The sequence below is a fragment of the Lissotriton helveticus genome, chromosome 4_1, assembly GCF_964261635.1.
Source record: "Lissotriton helveticus chromosome 4_1, aLisHel1.1, whole genome shotgun sequence".
In the NCBI taxonomy this organism is placed as follows: domain Eukaryota; kingdom Metazoa; phylum Chordata; class Amphibia; order Caudata; family Salamandridae; genus Lissotriton; species Lissotriton helveticus.
This window is the reverse complement of record NC_136063.1, coordinates 203,533,049-203,559,406: the sequence shown is the minus strand read 5'-3', so window position 1 is coordinate 203,559,406 and position 26,358 is coordinate 203,533,049. Positions and strand designations below refer to the sequence as shown.

Below are 26,358 nucleotides of genomic sequence, written 5' to 3'. Positions count from 1 at the left end.
TGAACGCTGCCGCCAGACTCATTACTGGCTCAAGAAAACACTCGCATATATCCCCAGACTTAAAATCTCTAAAATGGCTGCCTTTTGAAGCCAGAATACAGCTAAAAATTGCAGTTATGACACACGCGGCCGTGCACCACAATGCACCCAACTACCTCGCTCAAAAGTTGTCTATATCAGGAGGTTCGAGATCCAATAGAAGTACAAAAAATCTACTCCTGAAACCTCGCAGATTCCGGAAAGAGAACATACAAGCGCTCCTTCTCAGGAATGGCACCCAGGATCTGGAATGCGCTCCCTCCTGAAACCAGGCTCATCTCCTCCACTGCACTCTTCAAGAAAGAGGTGAAAACCATCCTTCTGGCCAAGATCTCCTGAACCTTATAGGTTCTGGATCAGAGACTCTGCACTGCTCTATCACTGTTCACCTTGTCCTTTGGCACTATTCTACTTGATGGGGGTCACTATTGCACTACTCTCTTAATACCGACCAATATACGATACACTCTGGTTTACTGATTCACTCTCCCGATGCCCCCACTCGGTGTTCTCTCTACACTAAGACACTGGTATAAGCCATCCACACACCCAAGGTGTACCTGAACACCTCTGTAGTGGGATCAATGACTGGTGCCGTCTTGTATTACTTGTTTACCTGTTTGTATATTGATATGTATTATGTATGGTATTATCCTACCACATCAGTGACTATTATACTGCTTCCATTATCTCTGTTCATTCCTACTGCCCCTACCCTGTCTTTGTGAAGCACTCTGACATCTGTAAGGATCTTGTTTGCGCTATATAAAACTTTGAATAAATAAATAAATACTGTTTGAGGTTCTAGAAACCAAAAGATTGTTTGATTCGCTGGGGGGGTGGGCGTTTGTTGGTCTCCATTTTGCATTAGTTAAGTAGAGGTTCACAGAATCCTAAAGGTGATGAACAGTTACCCTACGCTTTCCTATTGACTCCTCAATTCAAGTACCACATCCAGAAATGAGCACGTACATTATTCTTAAACTTGTATTAAAGTACATATCGTGACTCTTCTGTGTACATGTAGTCCAGGCCTTGTGTCCTCGCACATTGATGGGGGTCTCCAGTCCTCGGCAACACCAATAAAGATGCCTTCGCACAGCAGCATACCTGACTCCGACCAAGTACAGTACTTCATTGGTCTCCTCGACAGAATGTTATGAGCCATTGGGTACTTTTAGTAAAAAGACACTGACATTTCTGAACCCAACTAGTTTACACACTATGAATTTAACGGTAACTAGTTTAGAAATCCAGGGAACTCCGTCTGTTTCAGTATAAGAATTCGGGCTCCGGCAGTGCATTATTTATCACTGCTCGCCTCAATGTTTTAGTTTTTAGAGCAAGTTCAAGTTCAGGCATTTATAAAGCGCACTACTCACCCAGAGGGTCTCAAGGCGCTATTTTATAGCACATTTCTTGTTCTGGGTGCCAGCTGGAAACATACCAGCCTGTTGCTGTTCTCATGTTTGCTATGCATTCTGGTGAAGACAGCAGTGCATTTTCCTATTGGGGCCAAGTTTGTGTTTTTATACACCAAATAACAGAAAAAATTAAGCGTATCGAGCAGGTCTCTACCAGTTATTAGAATAGCATATTTCAGGGACCACTCTACTGAAATACAGTTTAAAAGAACATTTTTGTATGACTGACGTATGAAAGGTGGTGTTGGCCCAGTTGTAATCTTTCTTGCACCTTCCACATTTTTTACTGCTTTGACTTCAGATACCCTTGGGACTGTGCTTTGTTAAGCAGGATTGTCTTAATTATGCTCTTGTTGCCACAAGTCTTAACGAATGTCCACTTTTCCTTTTTAGCTGAGGACAAGAAGAAAGAGGAGGAAAAGAAGGAAGAGTCTGAAGAATCTGATGATGACATGGGCTTTGGTCTTTTTGACTAAATGGACATTAATCAGACTTTTAATAAAGTAAAAAAAACAAAGGCCAATTGTGATTTGGCTTTTATTTAAAGGAGTGGTGTGTGTATACAATTGCTTGATAGGAGCTGAATGAGCGGTTTATAAAAGTTTGTAAAGGTAAAGAGATATAGAAAAAAGCGTCAGACTTCAAAATCTTGAATTTTCAGTATGGGGGTGCGGTGGTCATCTAGCAAACAGGCCCTTGTTCTTACTAAGATTTCAAAGGCTCTCCTTAAACAGAAGGCTTAAAGAAGATTCAGTATTACGCCGGGGAGGAGGGGGGTGGTCTGAATTCAGTCTGGTACTTGAATGTTATCTGAGCTGCATTCAGAGTATTGATTCTGATCTGCACCTACAAACTTGATGCCGCCTTAAAGTTGCATGACTTTGGGAGGGTTCAGCGGGAGATCTACTTTTGATAGTCTCAGCAATTTCCCACCCACCCCACATTCTGTTTTATTTGGTTACTGCCTGGATAAGGTAGGAGATAGTTTGACAATTTTGCATGCTTCAAGCTCCACCTGCTTTCCCTCTGGCCAAACTAATCTTGTTTGCGGTCAGCTTGTATTCCACAAACCCGGTTTCTGCCGCATTACTATATTCTGCTGGGCTGCGACCCACTTTTGGTAACTTGCTAGTATACCTGACCCATACATTTGAAAGTTTATGAATTTAACTGCAGCAAAGTAACATTTCACTTAAATAACCCTTCAAATACACCATAGCTCTTAGGAAAGCTACCTACTAAATTCTATCTTTACTAATTTAAAAAGCATTTAGTATTGGAGCCCCAGTGTGTACAGATCACCTCGCAGTCACTTCCTAGGTTCCCTACTTGTCCGAAGCCAAACAACCACATGAATACCTGGTAAACAGTGTTGCGAGCCAAATGAGTTGTTTTACCTTATACTTCACTTGAAAATCTTTCCAATTCTACATGTGCAGATGCATGCAATACTTCTCATCGACTTGGGTTCTTGGCTTGAAGCTGTGTTCCCTTTTCCTGAATAAAATCACAGCAAATCATGCTGCTTTCCCATTAGATTCTCTATCATACGCTACCCTCCCATGTCCTATTCCAGTCCTCGACTGGCCCACTACAGGGAAATACAGGACCATTTTAGATAGTCTGGGTCTCCACTCTGCTTGTTTTGCCCACATTAGTTACTGTCGCGGACATCTCTCTAGTCCTAAAGGATCTGTGCAGTTCTCTCCACACCAGTATGTTACCAGATTTATCGAATCTGCATGTTCTCTTTACTACACATTATGCGCACTGTTTGGACGTACCGCTGGTAAGATGAGCCTTTCTGCAGCGGCGAGCGCCAGTCATTCTGGCAGTTTTTTGCCGGCGCTGCCGGGTGTTCAGTTTTTTAGCTGTGCTGAAATTGACGATTTGCTCTCACGTGGATTAGTGTGGGCAACAATGGATGGCTTTGGACAATATTTTCAGCACATGCCAGCAATGCAACTTCTGTTTTGGGAGGGACTTGAGTACTAGCATTCCTGCCAATCTCGTCCCCTCTGCTTCACAGAACGGCCAGTGCATTTGAGCTGCCCTAATTAATGCTCGCTCAATGGTGAAACATGCCCTGGACATCTTTGAACTTTGTCAGATATTCAGTTGGATACTAGTCTGTCCAAGCCATGGTTCTCTGAACTTAGAGCAAAAGCAAACGTGTAAAAAGCTGGAGACTGGCCTGCTGCCCAGTGGCTAAAATAGTACTAAGGAAATCCCAGAAAGATTACCATGCCGCTATCAAGAATGCCAAAGGCAACTTTTACGCAGAGCGCATCGCTCAGTCAAAAAACTAAAATATTTTCCAGAGTTTCCTGAGGGCTTGCACAGAACGTGTTGGGTTTCCTGCCTCCAACTCTTGGTCTGAGAAGCTGTCCGGATTCTTTATAGACCAGATCCAGGACAGCTTCGGGCCAAGCATTCAAAGTGCAGGTGGAACACCCTTCCCAGACTGCCCCGGTCCCAGACTCAGCCTGCACATCCGGTTCCCCAGCTGACCCTTGCTTTGCTAGGCAGTTAGCAGCTGTGGCTAACCTTGAAGTGAATAATAATGTATCGCTTCAAAACGCTACGGTCCCCCTGGAGTGGAAACTGGCTAAACTACTCTTCCCCCCCCCACCACCACTGCTAAAAAAGCACTATTTAAACCCTGCTACTCTAGCTAGTTACCATCCTATCTCCTCCCAGTTGTGGCAAAGGCGTGTGAAGGCAGTCCACAAACACCTTTCCAAGTTTGACACTTCTGGTGCCCTCCGCCCAGTCAGGATTTGGGGTCACATATAGCATTAAGACTGCCCTGGTTGATGTTTGAGGCTATTAGATGAATGCCTAGATTAATGCGGCAGTGCAGCCTTTATTTTATTGGACCTCTGCCACCTTTGATACAGTCCATCGTCAACTTTTGGCCTGTCTCTTATATTGGAATCTCAGGTTCGGCGTGGGACTGGATTGAATCCTTTCTAGAGAACCGAACACAGCAGGTATGGCTGCCTCAGTTTTTCTTCAGCACCTAGAAAGGAGTCTACGGGAGTCCCACGAGGTTAAACTTTGAGCCCCTTCAATGTATACATCACGCCATTAATCTACCTGGCGGAGGAGCTGGGTGCAAAGATCATAACCTACGCTGATACCCAACTCCTCTTTGCCTGGCAGGAAAAGTATCCCCCCGATATAGGCAAAAACTGTCTTGCAGCAGTCTTTAAATGGCTTGCGGGGCTCAGCTCAAATGCAATGAGGGAGTCTGAGGTCCTCCTCTATGGGTCCTTCCCTCTGCACTTCAGGGATGATCTTTGGGCAGCGGGTTACCCCATGCTTCGGCAAAATGAAATTCCTGCCACTGCTGCCCAGATCAGCGAAGGAAATGGTGACTCATGCCCTCATCTTATTGCGCATCGAGTACGCCAATGCTTTATATATTGGCCTTCGTGGTTATCAGCTGAAAAAGCTACAGACCATTCAGAATGCAACAGCGAGAGCGCTGTTGGGCATTTCTGGTAGGTCTTGTACAAAGCAACCTCTCCGGGATTTGCATTGGCTACCGGTGGGGCAGCGTGTTCTGTTTAAAGCCCATGGTGCCTTATACAAATCCGGGCCCTCCTATCTCCGGAGACGTTTTAACTTCTATGAGCCACAGACATTTACGCTCTGCAGCGCAATGCCTTGCCATTAACCCACACTACCGCCTTGTTAGAACAGGGGGCAGCTCACTTTAATTCAGGGCAGCCAAAGCTTGGAATGCCCTTCCATACGATCTGCGAAACACCCAATACCTTAGGCTGTTAAAAATGTTGCTTTTTAATTTACATCCTGCTTTTTTACACGCCTGTTAGAAGGTGGTTCTGACACTAGGGGCCGCCTGGATTTTTTGCTTTTTGAGCACCTAATTGTTGAGCTTTTACTGTGGGAAAGCCACATAATCTGGTGCTCATCCACAGTGAACTCCTAATGAAGGAGACTGCATGGAGATTTTACTGGTGTCCCCCTGGCTTGACTAGGTTACATGCAGATGTGTAGGGGCGGCGCAGGGGAGATTCCTGGCGTGCGCAGTCCAGTAGCAGCTACAGAGTGAATGGTGTGGCAGGATTTATGCAGAATTGGGTGGTGATATGGAATAGGCTCTATACACTGGAAGGAAACATGCCAGGGAAAGTCAGTGTATTTTATTGTGTTTTTCACGTCATTATTCGCTTATGGGGCGGTGGAACCCATGGATAGTAACTTCCACAAGGCCTACAGATTCCAGACACTCACTAAAGGCCAGTGTAGCAGATGTGAAGAATTATTCTGCAGAGTCCAAAGACATATTTGTACTACTTTTTGGTCGTTCAGAAATGTGATCTTTCTCAGAGTCCCTGGCAGGTTAGATTAATGACCTTTCTTCCCAGAGCAAAGATTCTCCCTCCAAGGAGAAAAGAGGTGGAGCTACAAGCCAATCCATCAACTGCTGTCGCTAGCTGCCAGGCACCAAGCTGAACCACAGTGAAGGAGTTGGGTTTCAGAGGCCATGTGGCCAGAGACACTGGACGATGCCATTTTGAACAACCCTAGAGGCTGGACAAAGGGGGCAGGGTAGTGATGTCGATGTTTGATAGGACACACAGACTTCCTGCCAGCCCCCTACTCAACTTGCACAGGAAGAGGAGCTCTCTCTGGGGTGTGGTCTGCGGAGGCGAAAGCTGCTGGAGCCTGGCAATGGGCAGTTGGACGAGGTACCCGCTGACTGCTTCCCAGGACCCTAACAGCGCCAGAAGAAGCTCCCAGGACCGGTGTGCAGAAGCAGTGGCCTCTGTGCAGGGAGAAGAGAGGCCCAGGAGGAGAGCAGGCAAAAGTCTGGCGCAGGGAGCCAGAGAAGACTGCTCCCTGCAGAATGCACCCTCTTGGAGACCTGAAAGTGTAGGAGTGCTCCCAGTGGCTGGGGGCTGCCACCAGGAGGAAGAAGACCCGACCCCCGGGGGCTGAGATATGGCCCCTGGAAGGTAGGTGACCTTTCATGAGACCAGCAACTAAGTGCGTGGGGCTCTGCCGGTCTGTAATGGGCCCCCTGGAGTGTCAGGTCCCAGGGGCTGCCCCCAAAGAAGTAAAGGCGGGGTGCTCTGTCTTGCACCCTGTGAAGCTGCCCTGTGGGGTGCCAGGAGCCCACCCTGGCCCCCGGTGATGTGGAAGGGGGCAGGGGAGGGCAATCATGCTCCCCATTAAGTGTGAGGAGGGGCCTGGGAGCAGAACTCCAGGCCCTGTGTGAGGAGGTGCTGTCGCGCCCCCCCCCCTCCTGTGAAGAGGACTGTAGGGGGCCCCTGGGCCCTGAAGTCAAGCCTGCGCTCCCCGCGGAAATGCCCCCTGCTGAAGGTGGAGGAAGGGGTAGTGCCGTCGTGCCCACCGATGAGATCAAGGGGTCCCAGACCCCATACCTGGGCCCCGATGATGAGACTGGGGGAGTGCCTCCGCACTCCCCCGAGGTCCCGACGGGATTGCTGGCGTCTGCCTGCTGGAGCGGGCAGACCAGAAGTGCACAGCTGGCTCCCATTGCAGCACAAGAGTGCTGGCCACGTGGGTAGCTGAGGGTGGGCTCCCCAGGCAGCCCTCCAACATAGAGGCAAGTGGGGGTCCTGGGTGGGACCGGGATCCTGGAACAGTCTGTGTCGAGGGGCCCAGGTGGGACAAGGCCCCATAACAACTGACAGCGCGGGGCCCTTGCCCCAGATTATGTTCAACTAATTGCATTTGGGGGCAAGATGATGTGCATACATGGGAGTGGTGGTACTAGACCCCACCCCCCTGTGGGAGGGTGGAGATGTTTTGCAATGTCCCAAAGTAATTCCAACAGCTTATGTATATTTGTAAATTGGTGCATAGTATTTAGTGTGTTTAATAAATGTACTCTTACTTTTATAAAGCAAAGTACAGACTGGACAATCAATTATTGAGTGTTATTCCTGCACACTTGCAAATGGCGATTACTAGCCCACACCATCTCCCTTGAGTAGGCCTCAGACTGTTCTGCAACGCTACCCTCCGAGTCAGGCACTACAGTTGAGTGTTTGGTTCCCAGTGAAGGACAAATGAACTCATGTTATTTGTGCAGGCCTCACAGATGCTGCCTTGTTTTCCAACGCCATTCTGTCTCCTAACAGGCTTCCACACAGGGACACTCCTGAGTATCCGTACGCACTATAAATGTTGCATAACACACAATCTGCTGATCCTAAATCTCAGTAACGACTGACCTATTTCACCACTCCTCACATCAAAAGCTTTAAAGAAAGCAGTGAACGAGCAACTGTCCAACTTGTAGTGGAGTGGCCTCCTTTTCTCCACTCTGGCTTCTGTCTTGCTTATAGCACAAACCATGTCATTGGTGATTTTAGAATGCTACTGGACCTCTAGGTTGCTTTTGATGTTGCCCATGACATCTTGATCTTTATTTTATTTAGGATGTCCTGTTTCAGGGTTACATTTTGTGCATCACAGTGGTATCGGTGTGTTCCAACCCTTTTGGAATCTTTGCTTCGTAGTGTTTATTCAGCTCCAAACCACCAAAAATTGTTAAAAGTACAACTTTTTATTTTTTATAGTGATTATTATAAAGCACGTGTAATTTAACCTGTTGGCTGCTAATCTGTTCCCCTTACAATGCTAAGCCCTTCTTTGGGTAGTTCATACTCACCCGGAAGAGACCAAGAAAATAGACAAATTTTAACTATTTTAATTAGTTAGTGATCCACAAAACCTGTTTATTTTTTTGAAAACATATTTTATTAGTTTCTTACATACATCTGACAATAACCCGTAGTCATATACCATTGTCTTAAATCATACATCTCAATATTTCCTCCGTTATCCCACTTGAACTATCCAGTGGTTATACCACATCATAGCGTCCTGATGATTGACACATGGTGACAACATATACATCATCTTACGGATCTCAATTACACACTAATCTGTTCCCAACTCCCTATAAAACGACCCCTCCCTCCCCGCCGGTGTGTCTTGCTGTGAGCATCCCTTCTATCAAGTCGTGACGCAGATGCCATTACTCGCTCCTCCCCAGACCTCAACTCCCTGCACCTACTCCTCCGCTTCTTGGTGATCCAATAACGATTGAAACAATGTCTCCCACGCGTTAGCGGAATCCAGTGCCTTATCATTATTCAGTCGTCTTGCCTGTTGGTATCTAATCGTGCTCTCACTTCGTGTCCATTTTATGAACTCAGCCTTCCATCTCTCCTTACTGGGGCAGTCTTTCGATTTCCAATGTCTCGTTATTTCTCTCTTTGCTAGTAAGAGCCCCATGTCTATAAATTTACTAGACACCTTAGTCTTGGAAGTGTGAGGGAACCAGTGCAGTATGCATGTTGCTATGTCAATCGCTAACTGCCTTTCTGTGGTCATGTTCAATGTGTCTCCTATTTCTTTCCAATAGTCCCCTAAGTTACTGCATTCCCATAACATATGTTCAAGTTCCACCCCCTCTCTCGCGCATCTGAGGCACGCTGCTTCTTCCACCTTAAAATACTTCTTGATCTTACCCGGTGTTAAGTATGCTCTATGCAGTATATAGAAATGCACCAGTTGAAATCTTGCATTCCTCTTACTTTTCCAAGCCCTACGCATTATCTGTTCCCACGCTGTCTCTGGTACGGGCCTCTCTATTCTCGCTTCCCATTTCGCTCTCAAGTTATCTAGCGGTGCCAACCCTTCATTCAACATTCTGGAATATAGGCATGTGAATGTCCCAGCCGCTATCATTGTGTATTGGCAAGTCTTTGTCACCTTAGGTTCCTCTATCCCCCCCTCTCAGCGCATGAACCAGGGCAGCGTGTATCAGAAATCCCCCCAACCCCCCCCCCCCCTCCCCCCCCCGGCAGATCATCTTTCCAGCAATGCTTGGTAAGGTATCAGTTCCCCATCCTCGTACAACTCCCCGAGTACCTGAATCCCTGCCTGTTCCCAGTCCTGTAGTGATGTCTAGTCCCCTCCGTGGGGTAGTGCAGTGACCATGCCCAATGGGATTTCAGGCATATAGAGGGGCAAGACTCCCGCCCTGCGATGCGACGGATTCCAGCACAGTCTCAAGGTCTTCTCTTCCATAGCGAGATCCCCAAGGCCCAATTTTTGTTGCATGACTATAAAGGATATCACATGCCGCGGTATTCCTTTGCCTCTCGGGTGTTCAGAACCCCTAAATTCCCTTGCTATTGCCTGCGTCAATATCTGTAACTGGGCCGCTAAGTAGTACAGTTCAAAATCAGGGACCGCTAGCCCCCTCTCCGCCTTTGGCCTTATCAATATAGCTTGGGCCACTCTGTCTTCCAGATCCCCACTATCAAGGATTTTAATAATTTAAATATTGAGCTCGGTATCCAAACGGGTAGCGTTCTAAAAAAATATAATGGCCTAGGCAATGCCACCATTTTTAATAGGGCTATCCGACCTGTAACCGATAGCGGAAGTGTTGCCCAAAAGGCCATGCTACCCTTCAGTGCTCTCACACCTCTCCCTACATTCCCTTCCAGCATGTGATTAGCTCCATGATAGACATGGACCCTAGGTATGCCAGGCAGGTCGGTTCCCACCGCACCTCTCGAGACCTCTCTGGCGTCGGTTCTCCCGGCCTCGCCGGAAACTGACATGCTTTGGACCAGTTCACCCGTAGACCCGAAATATCTCAAGTCTGATCGCAAGCCCGCAGCCCCCCTCCAGTGCCTCCCCTGCGTCTTCCAGAAACATTAATAAATCGTCTGCATATAGCAAGATATACTGTCGGACTCCCCTATACACCAGGCCTTCATACCTCTCTCCTAACCTGGCACGCGCCACCAGTGGTTCTATTGCTAGAGCAAATAATAAGGCGAGAGCGAGCACCCCTGTCCAGGCCACAAAGTCGTCCCCACCCCAAAACGTCCTAATGTCTTATAGAGGTATAGCCATTCCAAGCTATCAAAGGCTTTTTCTATATCCACTGCACCACAGGTTGTCGTGCCTCTGGTTGATCCTCCTCCAATATCCTCACCAAACGTCGCACATTAGACGCCGTATTACTTATCGGGATAAATCCTGCTTGATCCTCATGGATCAGTGCATTCATATGCTGCAAAAGGCGAGTTGCTAAGATCCTACTCAGAATCTTGTAGTTGGTAGTTAGCATTGATAATGGTCGATAAGAGGCCGTGTCTGTCCCCGCTCGGCCAGTCTTCAGCAGTGGGATCACTAATGCTTCCTGCATGGAGCCAGGAAGACGCCCTAACTCCTTCGCCTCTCTATACACCTCTTAACAACTTGGGAGCCAGGAGGTCTACGTATTTCCAGTAAAACTTAATTGTCAGCCCATCCACTCCCGGTGTTTTGTTGCGGGCCTTGTGCTTAATTGCACTTCTAATGTCTTCCAGCGTTATGTCACAGCCTAAACATTTCGCCTGTTCTTCTTCCAATTCTGGGAGTAATACCCCGTACAGGAAGGAGTCGATGTCTGCCTTCTCTGCCCTCAATGAACTTCTATATAATGCCTCGTAATACTGCAAAAATCTGTTTACAATCGCACTTTGGGTGTACACTACCTCCCCGTGCCAATATAGGTGACCCCTGCTTCGTCGGGTTTGCCAAGCCAGCAATGTCCCTGCTTTGTCCCCTTCAGCTTGCGTTTTCGTGAGATAGGTTTTATAATCAAAGCAACAAAAACTCGCTATTTCCACTGCCACCCCTTCTTTAGCTGCAACTACCTCTGCCTGTACTTCAGGGTGGCCAGGCCTGTCTAATTCCGCCTTCCGCAGCCTACTCTCAGCTCGATCTACATCTTGTAAAAGTACTTTCCTCACCCCCACTTGTTTACTAATACAGAGCCCCCAAATCACAACCTTAAAAGCGTCCCATCCCGTAGCTCTTGTGGAAGCCGTGCCAGCATTCTCGGTGAAATAGTGTTAATCCCTCAGCTACTTCTCTGTGAAAAATCGGGTCTTCTAATGTTTCAGGCTTCAGTCGCCACGTGGGGATGGCAGACACCGCCGCCACCCAGTGCATAGCAAACCGCAGCGGGTTGTGATCCGACAGTGTCCTGACTAGGTATTCAGTGTGCACCATGGAGGGTACTATTCCTGTGGAGCATAACACTGCATTTAAGCGAACATGTAAATCATGTACCGCAGAGAATTAGGAGTAATCACGGTCCTATGGGTGGTGTGTATGCCATATGTCTACTAAATCCCACCTATTCTGCAAATCCAGTCTACTTTTAGCTAGCCTGTGCACCGGGGAGTCCGCCAATGGAGGGTGCGATCTATCCTGTGCTATCTCCGCTATGGAGTTAAAATCTCCCCCCAGTACTATAGAGCCTGTAAAGTAATCTGCCAACGCGCCAGACAGCCGCTCGAGAAAGCGCGCTTGGTCTATATTTGGTGCATATATGCTACAAAGTGCTATATCTCTACCATGAAGTCTTCAACCAAAACCCACCCGCCCTCTCATCGGACCCAAACCAAGCTGCCATCAAATTCAAACAATGGATCACTCGCAGTGCTGACGAATTAGCACCCTTGAAAAACCATCACACCAAACAAGAATGCGAGTAGCCTTGGGCGCCGCAATTCTTAAATGCGCTAGTGATTTTGTCCTCTATCTGGTGATACTGCGTGCAACTCTTGGGCTATGTATTTTAAAAATTGTAAATATTTTAATTGACATTTCTTAGCGTGTGAATTTGGGGCACTGTGAACTATTTTGCTGGGGCACTTTAAAACCGCTTACTCTACGTTACCGACCCCGTTCCGCTGCGGCTGGTGTGCCGTTTGTGCGGAGGGCGGTAACCAGTAGTACACAGAATCCCCACTTCCGGCAGGACGCGGTCTAGTCGTCCGCCGGAAGGAAGGGTATTTAGCCACGCATGCACCGGACGAGCGCAGCGGGCGTGCCGGAATCGCGCCTAAGGCAAGCCCGTCTGCGCCCGGCTGAACGGGGACCGGGGCAAGACCCCCTGCTAGATCTGGGTCATGCCTGGGCTATACTCGGCAACAGCTGATTGATTTACTACAACGGTCAGCCCACAGTGTATTTATGGACTGGATCCCAGTAAAGGGGATGCTGTAAAGGTCTGCAAACACTGTGGTATCAGGTTGAATGGCGATACCCGAGTAGGAGGCTCCATCAAGGAAGTTATTTGTGCGCTGCTCAACTGTAGGTCCATAAAAAAGCACAATATGGAAGTGCGGGACCTCCTGCTGGACAATAATCTAGACATTCTTTTTGCTACAGAGACCTGGCTCGACGGGGATTCGGACTCTGAAATACTAGACGCCCTGCCCCAGGGATATAACATCTGTAGACAGCAGCCTCAGCACTCGCGGGAATTGCTCCCTCGCGCCGGTCTCTCATGCGCTAGCTCCCTGCAGTCGAGCCATGTCCCAGTTAACTCTCCTCCAAGGGGCCAGCATGCTTTTCAAGGCACTCTCGCACCCCCCCACCCCGGTTTGCAGACCGCAGCTAGCCCGGGTACCTGCGCCCGCCCTGCTAATTCCCACTTGCCCGCAGCTCCAAATGGACGCCGTGGTCTCTGTTCACGCGGCACAGCCTGCCGTGCCCCACCTCTGCCAGTATCCTCAGGCACCAAGCAGTACAGCACAGGCTGTCCTCCCCCTCCTTCCAGCAGGAGGTGGGAGGGGGGAGTTGACTCCCCACCTCTCCACCTCTCCAGTCACTTGCCGTCACCTGCCCTCAGTGCAGATGGAAGGCAGCGGTAGCCCTCGCCAGCTCCGGCCCCGGGTCTCTGCTTACAGTCTGGCCGCCATTTTGTGATTTCCTCGCGGTTCAGCTCCGAGCCGGGGAAACGTCAGAATCTCCACCATGTCGCTCGTTTTCTACATCTGAGCCACACTAGCCCAGGTGCGCTCTGCCTCGGCTGCTTTTCGGTGGCAGCAGGGGGGCCCAACGCCGTGTCGGATCAGGATTAATGTGGGTTACCGGCAGAGCTTGGCGCTCACGTTGCTTTCGCCAATGGCTGCCAAGCCACGCCCTCCACAAAACCTGTTTATATTATACGTATTGGTATTGTAAGGATGACGGAGTGGACCCCAACAAGATGTACCCGTGATTAGAGGGCTTAGTACTTCTCTGAGGACTCTGTTCTGTACATGTCATTTCCTCCATTTTCTTTGTGGCAGATTAGGTTGATAGGAGTTTGCTGTGATTATTAGTGAGTTTGTGCGAAGGGAAGGTATGATTAGCATACAGCAGAGAGTTGGTAGATACTGTTAGATTGCAAGGAATGGGTACTTGAAGGACCGTTCATAAGGAAAGGTATGGCCCATTTGTAGGAATATAGCGGAAAGTAAGTCAGACAACAAATGCGCAGAATAGGTTTCATTCAAGGATAGTGTGGCATGAACTGGATGGAGGATAAGAAGTAATTTGAAAGGAAGGAGAGAGCTATCAGTTGATTTAATTGAAAGGCAGTACTCATGCAGGATTTTAGGAATATAGTGTGGAGACGTTTTCAGAATGTATGCAATCTGAGGTTATAGAAAGCATAGAAATAGATTGATTGCTGTAATCTGGGCAGGTGCTATGTCATTGCATTTTACCCCCCTTGGTTGGTGAGGGCATCGAACAGTTTATCTGTTGAAAGATTACATTTAAATTCATAATCCAAACAGAAAATGGCATGCCATTTGAAGCTCAGAAACCAAGGTGGGATGCCATACCAGACTTGCAACCTCTACTGATATAATCTAGGCTCTTGCTTTTTAAGCACTAAACGTTCAACAGATTCCTCAGAGTTGGACACTGTAACCAAGCGAACCCCCAGCAATCTGAGCAGAGAGCTAAGCCTTGCAGTTGAGTAATGGTTGAAGACTATGACATGCGACTCTACGTAGGTTGGTTTGCTGATGGAGAGATGCGTTTGTAGGCAAAGACCAGTTTTAAGCCTACTGGGTGTCATTATATGTCTCATGTTTCTCTCTGTTTGCCATCAAAGTCAGTTTCCACTTCCCTTAAAACTGTTGTATTCATTTTGGCCCCATTTGCTGTCATACTCCTGGTACTCTTACACACTGCTTTCAGGTTTTCAAAACATTAATAAAACGTATTGTCATTTACAATGCCAATAGCTCGGTCTCACAAATGCGAGACCTATTGCATTGCAAATGCTTGTTCTTTTTGCAAAAAATGGTTGCCTGCCTCACTGGCTTGGTAAGTAAATAATAAGTGCAATAGTTTTTTTTTAAAAAAGCTTTATCATTTTCCAAATAATAAAAAGCAAAACAAAGAATGAATCACATTTGTAGTATGAGTTATACAGTGAAACATAATCATTACAGCACAAAAGCAAGCAATAAGGCACACATATCATATCTACCAAGGACATCATGGCCAAGAGGAGTGACAAACGATATGGCAACACAATGACGTTTCAATTAAAAGGAGAAGACCGGTATAGGTAAGGAGCAGTGACTGAACCAAGTGGCAAATGAAACAGGCCAAAATAAGGGATCTGGGGACCAGAGTCGACACTTAAGTGATCATGTGCACATTTCGGTAATGCGAGCAAATAATATCGGGGGATCGTGCCCAGATCCGACAGCGGTCTGGCAGCATCCCTCAGCCCACTCCCGTTGGAACCACTTGACTCCCCAACTGGGACTGGCGATCAGCTGTGATCTTGTCACTGTTGGTGCGGTAAGGCCCCCCGATGTCCAAAGGGCGTGATGGGGCAGGGACCATCGTCGAATACTCCACACAGTTAATATTACAAAAAGCCATACTCCGGAGCCAGGATTTCAAGCTAGGGGATCGTCTGGCGCACCAAAGCAGAGCGACTTCTTTCTTAGCTTGTAGAAAACCCAATGCCGCAAGTTTGCGGATAGGACGTGGGAAATTCGAAACGTAACCCAGCAGCGCTATTTCGGGGGTGGGAATCAGGTGAACCCCGAGTATTTGACTGAATGTGAGATGTACCTGGGACCAGTACTTGCATACCAAGGGGCAAGTCCAAGCAAGGTGGGCAAAATCGGCGTGGGGGGCTTTGCATTGGGGGCATTGGTGTGGTCGGTCAGGGTCAATCCTGTGGGCTAACACAGGTGTGTGATATAGCCTACATAGGAATTTAAAATGAATGAGTTTGTGTCTGCTATTTATCGAGACTTCTCGTGTAGCTCTACAACATTGGGCCCACTGGTCGTCTGTTATAGGTTTACCCAGATCATCCTCCCATGCCGTGCGAACCTTGGCGTCCAGTGCAGGAAGGGCAGCGCTGCATAATCTGTATAGTCTAGCTACTAAATGTGTTACCAAAGGGTGCTGGATGACAAGCGAGAAGGGGGGAGCTTCTTCAGGGGCCAGTGGGAATGTGGGAAACGCAGCACGCATCATGGATAACAGTCTGGTCAGCACAAAGGAGTCCATGAAGGAGGGATCAGTAAAGCGGAGATCGTCTGCTATAATAAAGGCATGACCATCAGGGAAGAGGTCGCCAATAGTGCAGATGATGAATTTGGATAAGGTCTGTTTGACCACAGTTATAGGGAGCCAGAGCGCATTAGGAAGAGGGAGAGAAGGAGAATACAATATTTCTAGGCCAAGAAGTCTACGTATCTTGTCCCACGCCCAACAAGTGGATGAGACTGTTTGTATGTCCTGGGGGTCCCGGGGAACCCCTTTGGGGAGAACCATGGATAGCGGACTTGGAAGTACCAGGTCGGCCTCAGGTTTTAAATATAATATCAGGGTGGAACCAGGAATAGGCAAAGGAACATTGCGCAACCAGGAAATACAAATAAAAGTCGGGAACGCCTAGGCCACCTCTTTCGCATGGGAGTGTGAGCACCTGCCAGGATACACGTGGATACTTGTCTCCCCAAACCAACCGCAAGAGCAGGGAACGCAACTGGGGAAAAAATGTCTTAGTAAGGGGGATCGGAATATTATTAAAAAGGTATAAAAACCAGGGAAGCACGATCATTTTGATAATGGCGATCCTACCGGCCATAGATAACGGAAGGCGTATCCAGCAGTCGATCTGGTCCTCTAGGAAGTCCAATGCTTTGCCATAATTTAGCCTAATAATGGCCACTGTATCAAGGTGTACATGTATCCCTAGGTATTTGACCAATTCACTGCACCATTCCAGTGGGAACGGGCATTCCCATTTGGTGGTGCTAGGGGTGAGAGGAAAAATTAGGGACTCATGCCAGTTTATGCAGAGTCCAGAAAACCTGCCAAATCAGGTAATTTCTAAGAGAAGAGGTTCCAGGTTGATGTGGGGCATTCTAACATAGAGAATCGTGTCATCTGCGTACAATGACATCAGGAGCGGCCCAGTACGAAACTGGAGGCCACGGAACAGATGCTTTTCCTGGAAGTGTCGGACCAGTGGGTCCATCGCTAATGTGAGGTGCAATAGTTGAGTTGCAACCAGACATAAATTATGTAATAAAATCAACATAAGCTTTTGCTTTAACTGCAGTGGCAATTCTGCAGCTGTTTAGTGGAGTGGGCGGGGCCACATCAGCCAGCAGACGTGCACAGCACTACGGGGTAGTGCTTGCGACGGCTGTTGGCCAACGAACGCATGGAAGGGGTTAATATACACTCATGTAAAATGCTGAGATTCAATCATTTGTCAGATGATTGTTTCGATGAAGGCATAGACATACAAAATGAATTGAAAAGATTTGTGGCCACCTGGAAGAAAAGCCATGTGACACTTCTATATAGGGAAATGGAAACACAGTGCCGCCATCCAGATAAACCGTGCATGTACCTCTCCATACTGGTTAAAATTGAAATAAGTCTAATTTCATAATGACTTGGTACATACTTTCCTCTACAGCCCGTCCTCTAAACTTACACCTAACAACTTCAAGCACCACTATTTCCCCATTCTGCAGCCTGCGGAACTTCATGTTTTTTCTCTTCTTAGCAAGATCATTTTCTCATTAACAGAACCCAGGCAAGCCATGCACAGTCCTAACACGTATCAGGTTCAAAGCTCGCCGTGCTTACCCCTCTGCCCCACGCACTGTCCTAGCACTTATCAGGCTCAAAGCTCGCCGTGCTTATCTCCCTGCCCCCGCTCTGTCCTAACACGGTTCAAAGCTCGCCGTGCTTATCCCTCGGTCCTAACACTTCTCATCAGGTTCAAAGCTCGCCTTGCTTACCCCCCTGCCCCCGCTCTCTCCTAACATTTATCATCAGGTTCAAAGCTCGCCGTGCTTATACCCCTACACCCGCACTGTCCTAACACTTATTATCAGGTTCAAAGCACGCCCTGCTTACCCCCTCTGCCCGAACACTTATCATCAGGTTCAAAGCTCGCCGTGCTTACCCCCTCTCTGTCCTAACACTTATCATCAGGTTCAAAGCTCGTCGTGCTTACCCCCCTGCCCACGCTCTGTCCTAACACTTATCATCAGATTCAAAGCTTGCCGTGCTTACCCCCCTACTCCCACTCTGTCCTAACACTTATCATCAGGTTCAAAGCTCGCAGCGCTTACCCCACTGCCCCCCGCTCTGTCCTAAAACTGATCATCAGGTTCAAAGCTCGCCATGCTCACCCCCCTGCCCCCACTCTCTCCTAACACTGATCATCAGGTTCAAAGCTCGCCGTGCTTACCCCCGCTCTGTCCTAACACTTATCATCAGGTTCAAAGCTCGCCATGCTCACCCCCTGCCCCCACTCTCTCCTAACACTGATCATCAGGTTCAAAGCTCGCCGTGCTTACCCCCTTTGCCCCCCGCTCTGTCTTAACACTTATCAGGTTCAAATCTCGCCGTGCTTACCCCACTGCCCCCCGCTCTGTCCTAACACTTATCAGGTTCATGTGAGGAGAATATTGGTGGCATTACAGGATGCTCTTTAGAGGAGCTGCTCTCCATCAAAACTAAACAAGCATTGGCATAGCCAATAGGTCTTGCCTGTGGGACCTTATAAGAGTTTAGTTATCCAGCACAAAACTCTTGGTGCAACAACATCAACTGTTGCATGGTTCACAGGAGCCCCTGTGCTGAAGTTCGACCAGGTTCCCAGTAGGACATCTGTTAGTGCTTCATTAAAAGGGAGCAGGGGTTTGGAAGCGTAAGCTCCCTGTTGCAGCACTTCAGATGTTAGTCTTGACTGCCACAGAGGGCAACTCGAGATCCAGGGCCTCAGTTGCCCTCTTCACCACCATGAAATAAGATGCTCCCTCCCCCATAGCCACGGTATGAGGAGAAAGTATACCAGTATCTCTGGATGTGTCCAGATCACTGGGTTCCTCACACGAGTTCATACCTTCATGACCTTCGAACTCCAAAGGGCCCATTGAACCCCAACCATTCTTTCCCGAGGCCTACCCCTTCAGAATAGGGCTTAGACACCAACGTAGGACACAGGGGTCTTGTCGATGCCAGAATCGTCATCGGTTGACTCTGTTCCGGCTGGGCGTCGGATTCATGGATCTAATGGAGCTGGCGCTGAGCGCCTCAGCATCTGGATCGGTCACTGTGGCACGACCCATGCCGGTCCAGATCTGTGAACGGATCCACAAGGGCCATTTGGAGCCGAAGCCGCCACTGTGGAACCAAATGGGAGGCGCCCTCCAAACTTGCGGGGCCAGATGGGTTGGGCCACTCAAATACACAGCGCACGGCCTTGTAAAATTATTTTACCTAATCTGGGGTCGCTCTAGCTCCTGAAAAAGCTGGGAGGCTTGGAGTTGGCCCTGGCAACAACTCAAAAGAACTGTGCCTCGAAAGTTAATGCTCCATCATTGCATCCGCTGACGGATGAGGAGAAGTCGAAAAATCCTTCGACCGCTTATGTTTCATCCTCGAATGTCCCGATGACCTGGAATGGGAAGACTTGGGGCAGTCCCGCGACCTCTCTCTCGATCAGGACTGAGATCTCTGAGGAGTCACGCAACACTGCACCGTCTGCCAGGCCACTAGCAGCTTCACGGATCACTCCCTCAAAGCCTTTGGTGCCATGACCCGGCAGTCCGAGCACAACTTGGAGTCTTGGCCACGATCGAGACAACACAGACACATGAGGAGTGGGTCTGTAACCAACATTGCGCGATGACAGGCCCTACACGTTTGAACCCTGTCTCACTCGAAGACCTGACAAAATGCCCAAAAAATATCGCCAGAAACTGACTGAGGGGTAGCTCTTTCTCCTGACCAGCACTAACAGATTGGAAAGAACGGACAGCGTGCCGAGGTGGCGCCTATATAGGTGACGTGGACATTACGTCTGGCGCAGATGCTGTGCTGGCCGATCAACACCACCTACCGGCATGCAGGGGTACTGCTCACACAGAAATGGACCAGATCCAGTCTGACTACTGGGAAATTCAAATTGAAGGAATCTGCGGCTAGATGTCTCTATCAGATCAATAAAATTAGGCAACACTGTCCTGTATGTTTTCCAATTCTGCATTCACAATTGCAGTGTGCAGTCATGCTTTTGTAACTGTCATATGCAGCCAGTTCCTACCCCATATGATAATGTATTCTATAAGAATTCCAGAGAAATCCTGTTAATGCGTACATGTGCTCAAAACAGGATTTGCGTCCCATGCTTAATACACCGATGCACTCTATAATATTAGTCACAACAATGAAAGTGCTTTTTATCAAGATTATGAATGGGCACATCACCAATAGCTTCTTTCACCTGTCTTTGGAAGAAAGGGTCAGGCATATCAAACGTGTGTCCTATGAGATGTGAGGTTCTGGAGTCTATTGAACATGTCTTATTCTTCTGCACAGCAAAAGACAGGGAAACCCTACTCACAACGGAACCAGGGTACTAGTTATATATGGGAAAATAGTGGTTCCAGTGGATAATAGGAAAATGATTTAAGCAATGAATACGCACAATCGCAATAAGTATGTAAAGGGCCTGGTAATGTCAGAGGGCAAAAAGAACTTTCTACACAGTTTGTTCAATATAGTTTTTTATAAAAAAAACACAGTATATACACTTCTTTAAGTCAAAAGTGCAAAACTTTGTACATAGTGTCCCCAAGTGAAAATTTTAACCAAAAAGTGACTGCACACGGTGAATAATTTTGTAAAGGGTTTCCATAAGTTGTAAGAAACGACCATTCAAATACACTTTTTCAACAGCCTATGTATACAGTGATACAAGCTGGGTAATGGTCCGTTCTGTTTGCTTGTCGAGGGCGTTTCGACCCTTCTGTGAATGTTGGGTCTCCTCAGGACTAACGATGTAGGGTCATCTGTATTGTGAAAAGGGCGCATCATTTGTGAACGTGAAGTGCCTCAGTAGAAAGTGAAAGAAAGAACTCACTTGAGGACCCAGCCGAGTTCTCACAGTGAGGAAGGCACGGGCTCGCATGTAGCGCTGCAGCCGCCTGAATCCGCTGCAGTCTAGCTGTGCGGGTATTCTTCTGCACGGCATACAAAAAGCAAAGCACACGCTGGATCAGGCCTCTGTGAAAATTGATGAGCAATAATGACCGTATAATATAACAGCACTGAAAGTATGCAGAAAATACGAGTGGTCCGGTTGTCTTTTCAATTGGAATATTTTTAACAGCTATATGGTATCTGAAGTCCAAGAAAATTCTTGTTCAAGAATGGACCTTAGGGATATTTTAAATTCCTCACATCTCTGTCAAGAGGGCTGTAACTTGTTTTTAGCATTTTTTAATCTATAGTGTTTTATATGTACATGTATGTATTTGGTTATAGTCTGTTTTATTCATATATGATTTCATTACAAGAACAGAGGCTACATTATGCATTCATCTTTTAATGCAGACCCAGCAGCCGCATACATTTATTTATTTATTTACGGTATTTGTAAAGCGCAACACTCATCCCATAGGATATCACAGCGCTGTGAAAACGAGGAAGACTGCTGATGGCTATGCCGGGGGATTAATTTTTGGGGAAAAGGTGAGTTTTTAATTTTTGGCGGAACTGAAGGTAGTTTATGGTGTGTCTGAGATCAACAGGTAGCTCATTCCACCTCTTGGCTGCCAGATATGAAAAGGCGCGTCCGCCCGTTCTAGTTTTATAAATACGTTTGGGTTTGGCCAGAGCTAGGTGATTTGATCTTAGGCTCCTGTTGGGGACATAGAAGTCAATTTTCCCTTGAAGGATTGTGGGACCAGTCTTATGGAGAGCTCTGTGCGCATGACAGAGTATTTTAAAAGTGGCCCTCTGGCGCATCGGTAGCCAGTGGAGTTTCCTAAGGCAGGCGGATGCTGAGTCTCGCCTGCCTTTATTACAGACCAGTTTGGCCGCCTGATTTTGTAGAACCTGTAGGCGGGAGAAGAGTTGTTCATTCATCCCTTCGAAAAGTGCATTGCCATAATCGAGGCGGCTGACCAAAAGGGCTTGAGTGACTGTGCGTCGGCAGTCCAATGGTATCCAGGGAAAGATTTTTGCCAGGAGTTTAAGTATTGCAAAGCCTTTGCCCCAGAGTAGTCGTATGTGGTCCTTCATGGACAATTCGTCGTCCATGATGATGCCCAGATTTCTGGTATGCTGTTTTGGGGTAGGGGCTGATCCCAATGAGGGTGGCCACCATGTGGCATTCCATGTAAGTTTAGCTCCTCCGAACAGTAATATTTCCGACTTTCCGGCATTGAGTTTTAAGCAGTGATTATGCATCCATAGGGCCATTTCGGTGAGACAACTATGTAGCTTTTTCTTCGTTATCTCCGGCCCTTCCTCCATTGTCACCATCAGCTGTGTGTCGTCGGCATAAGAACATATGCCGATGCCCCACCCTCTTCCAATGTTAGCCAGTGATGAAACGTAAACATTGAAGAGAGTGGGGCTTAGCGAGGCCCCTTGTGGGACCCCACAGCCGATGGGACAGGGTTTAGAGTGAAAAGGGCCCATGTGCACTGCCTGGGTACGATTGCTAAGAAAAGATCTAATCCAGTTTAGTGCTGTGGATTGCACTCCTTTACTTAAAAGGGTGTTTAGTAGGCAATCGTGTGAAACGGTGTCAAACGCTGCTGACAGGTCAAGCAGTATCAGTGCCACTGATCCACCTTGGTCTGTGGTGCATCTGATACTGTCCGACACTGCCAGCAACGTTGCTTCAGTGCTATTATTGGCTCTGAAGCCTGTCTGGGAGGGGTCCAGAAGTGAGTTGCTCTCCAGATATCGGGATAGTTGTGTGTTGACCAGTTTTTCCAAGGCTTTGGAGAGGTACGGGAGCTGGGAGATTGGCCTATAATTCTCCGGATTGGAGATGTCAGATCCAGCCTTCTTCAGGAGGGGGGTTACAGATGCGTGTTTTCAGGGTTCCGGAATCGACGAGGTTGTAAGTGATTTATTGAAGAGCTTAGTGATGAGAGGGCAGAGTGTTGATGAAATTTTGGAGAACACGAAGTGAGGGCAGGGATCCGCGGGGGAGCCGGATTTAACTGTTTTTAATACCGCTGATACCTCCTCTTCAGAAAATGGTTGGAAGCTAGTTAGGCGCGGTGTATTACCTGAGTCTGGTTGGTCGTTGCATTTGTTTGTTGTGGGAGAATGCTTGTCAGTATTCTCAGGGAAGATAGGAGTGTTTTGAGGGGTGAAGGTAGAGTAGATTTTATTAATTTTATCCACAAAGTAAGTGCTGATACGTTCACAAGCCTCAGTTGAAGGGGTGAGGGATTGTGAGGTGCTGGATGGGTCGCTGAACTCTTTCACTATTTTAAACAATTCTTTAACGGAATTGTGGTTCTCGTGAATTCGTTGAGTGAAGTACGCTTTTTTTGCGTCTCTGATGGCTAGGATATATTGTTTTCGTTTGGTGACATAGCTTGCTCTGGTTTCCGAGTTTTTTGTTTGTCTCCACCGGTGTTCGTCTTTTTGACATTCCTTTTTAAGACTTTTAAGGAAGGGGGTGTACCATTTCTCCGTAGAGGCAGTTTTTTTCCTTAATTCCCGCATAGGGGCTATTTTGTCTAGCGCTTGGCGGATTCCGGTATCTAGGAGAGTGACATTGTTACAGATAGATAAGTCTTCCATTAGTGTGACCTCTGTCTCAAGAATGTGATTTTGAAAATTAGAGTCGTTGATTAGCCTCCAAGCTCTATTGGTGGTAAGAGGGGTAGATCTAGACTTTAAAGGTTTACCAGGAAGTTTGAATGAGAAAGATAACAGGGAATGGTCGGACCAAGACAGGGGAAGGATTTTGTTTATGGTAGTTGATTCTATGTTGGTGAAGAGAAGATCCAAGGTGTGTCCAGCTAAGTGCGTAGGGCCCTCGATCCATTGTTTGAATTGTAGGATTTCCATGTCGTATTTCAATTGGGAGGATCCGGGGGCGTCTGTTTTTTCGTAATGGACATTGAAGTCTCCGACGATCATATAATTTTTATATTTTAGACAAAATGGTAGCAGTTGAGTCAGTAGTTTAGCACCTACATTGACTTGTTGCCCTGGAGGGTTGTAAACGACTGCGCCAGCTAAACCGATGAGGCCCTCGAGGAGAATTTTAAATGGTAATATCTCATGTTCGGGGTACATGGTTGTGGTTTCCGCGAGGCATGTTAGGTGGTTCCTGAAGATCACGGCGACTCCGCCTCCTTTTTTCTTGCCTTGTCTGTTCTGAGTAATTATTTTGTATTAAAAGGTTCCAGAAGAGCAAGTTACTTACCTTTGGTAATGCTTTTTCTGGTGGATACAGTATCTGCCTGTGGATTTCTCACCTTGTGAATATCTCCTGCGCCAGCAGCATTCGGAATTTTTGTTGTAGCTCTCCACTCTGACGAGGACGACGTCACAGAAGCATGGCTCCGGCTCGCAACTCTGCTGACGTCACCAGAGCCATAAGAGAGCCTCGTCAGCGTGATGACGTCAGATCCGCCCTTTTTTTTCGTGCCTTCGAGGCACACGGACGGACCGACACACAAAGTGTGAAATCAATGCAGCAATGCAAAAAGAATTAAACACTTCTATTGAAAGCAATTGACTTAAAATAACAACATTGCAGGTATACAAGGGAGGACAACGGGGAGGCGGGTGGGTCAGTGAGGAATCCACAGGCTGATAATGTATCCACCAGAAAAAGCGTTACCGAAGGTAAGTAATTTGTTCTTCTGATGGATACATCTGCAAGTGGATTCCTCACCTTGTGAATAGAGTCCCACAGCAGTCCCCACTTCTGGAGAAGGGTGTCCACCCTTCTGTACCAAAAAGTCCTGAAGGACGAAACGCGCAAAGTGATAGTCCCTCCTCACCTCGGAATCTAAGCAGTAATGCTTCGCGAAGGTGTGGAGGGAGGCCCAAGTTGCCGCTCTACCAATGTCCTCCACAGGAACACCTCTAGACAAGGCAGATGTTGAAGACTTAGCTCTAGTAGAATGAGCCCTTATACCCTCTGGAGGATCCTTACTGGCCAAAGAGTAACAGATCTTGATGCACAAGATAATCCATCTTGAAAGGGTGCGCTTGTGCACCGCTCTGCCCTTCCTGCAGCCAGCAAAGCCCACGAAGAGCTGGTCATCCACACTATAGTCTCTAGTCCTATCGAGGTAAAAACTCACCGCCCTTTTAGGGTCCAAGCGGTGAAGCCGCTCCTCCTCCTTGGAAGGGGGAGGCGGGGGATAGAAAGAAGGAAGGGTAATGGACTGCCCCAGATGAAAGGGAGTTACCACCTTAGGCAGAAAAGCAGCCCTGGTCCTGAGAACCATTCTATTAGCATGAATAGTCAAGAATGGGGGTTTTGAACTCAGAGCTTGAAGCTCACTTACCCTCCTTGCCGAGGTAATGGCAACAAGAAATACAGTCTTTAAAGACAACAGTCTCAAGGGACACTTGTAAATGTAAATGTAAATGTAGTTGAGCTTATATAGCGCACAGCTACCCGCAAAGCAGGTGTCCCGGCGCTTGCTTAGGGAACCCTTCCTGATATTCCCCTGTGAGATAGCAGGGTATCCACAAGGTGAAAGTCAGGCATCCCGCCGCGAGGGGCCGTTGTGGAGATTAAGCAAGCTGTTGCCCAGAGTCGCAGAGTGTGAACCCGTGAGTCAAGGAGGCACCGGGGTGAGAATTATCGAGTCCGTGGAATTTTTTTTTTTTTAGCCCAAGACCCGCCGGGGCGGGGAATTGAACCCTGGTCCAGGACCGATCTCAGATTCCGGGTCTGCCGCCTCTAACCCCTGAGCCACACTTCTCCACACCTGTGCAAGGGCTCAAAGGGAGAACCCATCAAGTAAGAGACAAGATTCAAGTTCCATTGAGGCACAATAAAGGGAGTGGGCGGAAATTTATTAGTAAGGCCCTTAATGAACCTTAGCACAATAGGTGATTTAAACAAAGACGGCTGGTCCGGCAAGCAAAGGAATGCCGATAAATTTGGACCACCTATAGAAATAGATGGACATGGTGGAGAGATGTCTGGTGGACAAAATAACGTCCACCACGTCAGAAGGAAGAGAGAAAGAATTCAGGTTGCCCCGTTCAATCTCCAGGCATGAAGGTGTAAGCTCTAGAGGTAGGGGTGTAGAACCTGCCCCTGCGACTGCGAGAGGAGGTCTGCCCTGAGAGGGAGACAGAGCGGAGGGCACGAGGAGAGGTGGAGAAGATCTGTATACCACACCCTTCTTGGCCAATCCGGGGCGATCAATACGACTTGGGCCCGGTCTTGGCGAATCATCCTCAGAACCCAAGGAATCAAGGGTATGGGGGGAAATGCGTAAAGGAGTTGTGAACCCCAACTCAACTGAAACGCGTCCCCCAACGCTCCCTGCAACGGATACTGGAGACAGCAGAATGACGGGCAGTGAGCGTTCTCGTGAGTGGCAAACAGGTCCACCCGAGGAGTTCCCCACGTCATAAAGATGTGACAAACCACCTACGGATGAAGCCACCACTCGTGGTCTGCAGAGAACTGCCGACTGAGATTGTCTGCATGCACGTTCAGAACTCCAGACAGATGATT

At 47.9% G+C, this 26,358-nt stretch overlaps 1 protein-coding gene across 2 annotated transcripts in view; it reads left to right on the top strand.

The window, feature by feature from the left end:
* Positions 1-26,358, top strand: part of LOC144828481 (large ribosomal subunit protein P1-like) — a 97,945-nt gene that overhangs the window by 18,191 nt on the left and 53,396 nt on the right. The window contains exon 4 of one of the 2 annotated variants that reach the window (XM_078686676.1): positions 1,857-1,980. The exons of the other annotated variant lie outside the window; for it this stretch is intronic. Within the exon in view, the coding sequence (XP_078542802.1) occupies positions 1,857-1,939 (83 nt within the window). The 3' untranslated portion in view covers positions 1,940-1,980. Of the gene's footprint in view, positions 1-1,856; positions 1,981-26,358 lie in introns of those variants that run through there. 2 annotated transcript variants of the gene reach the window in all.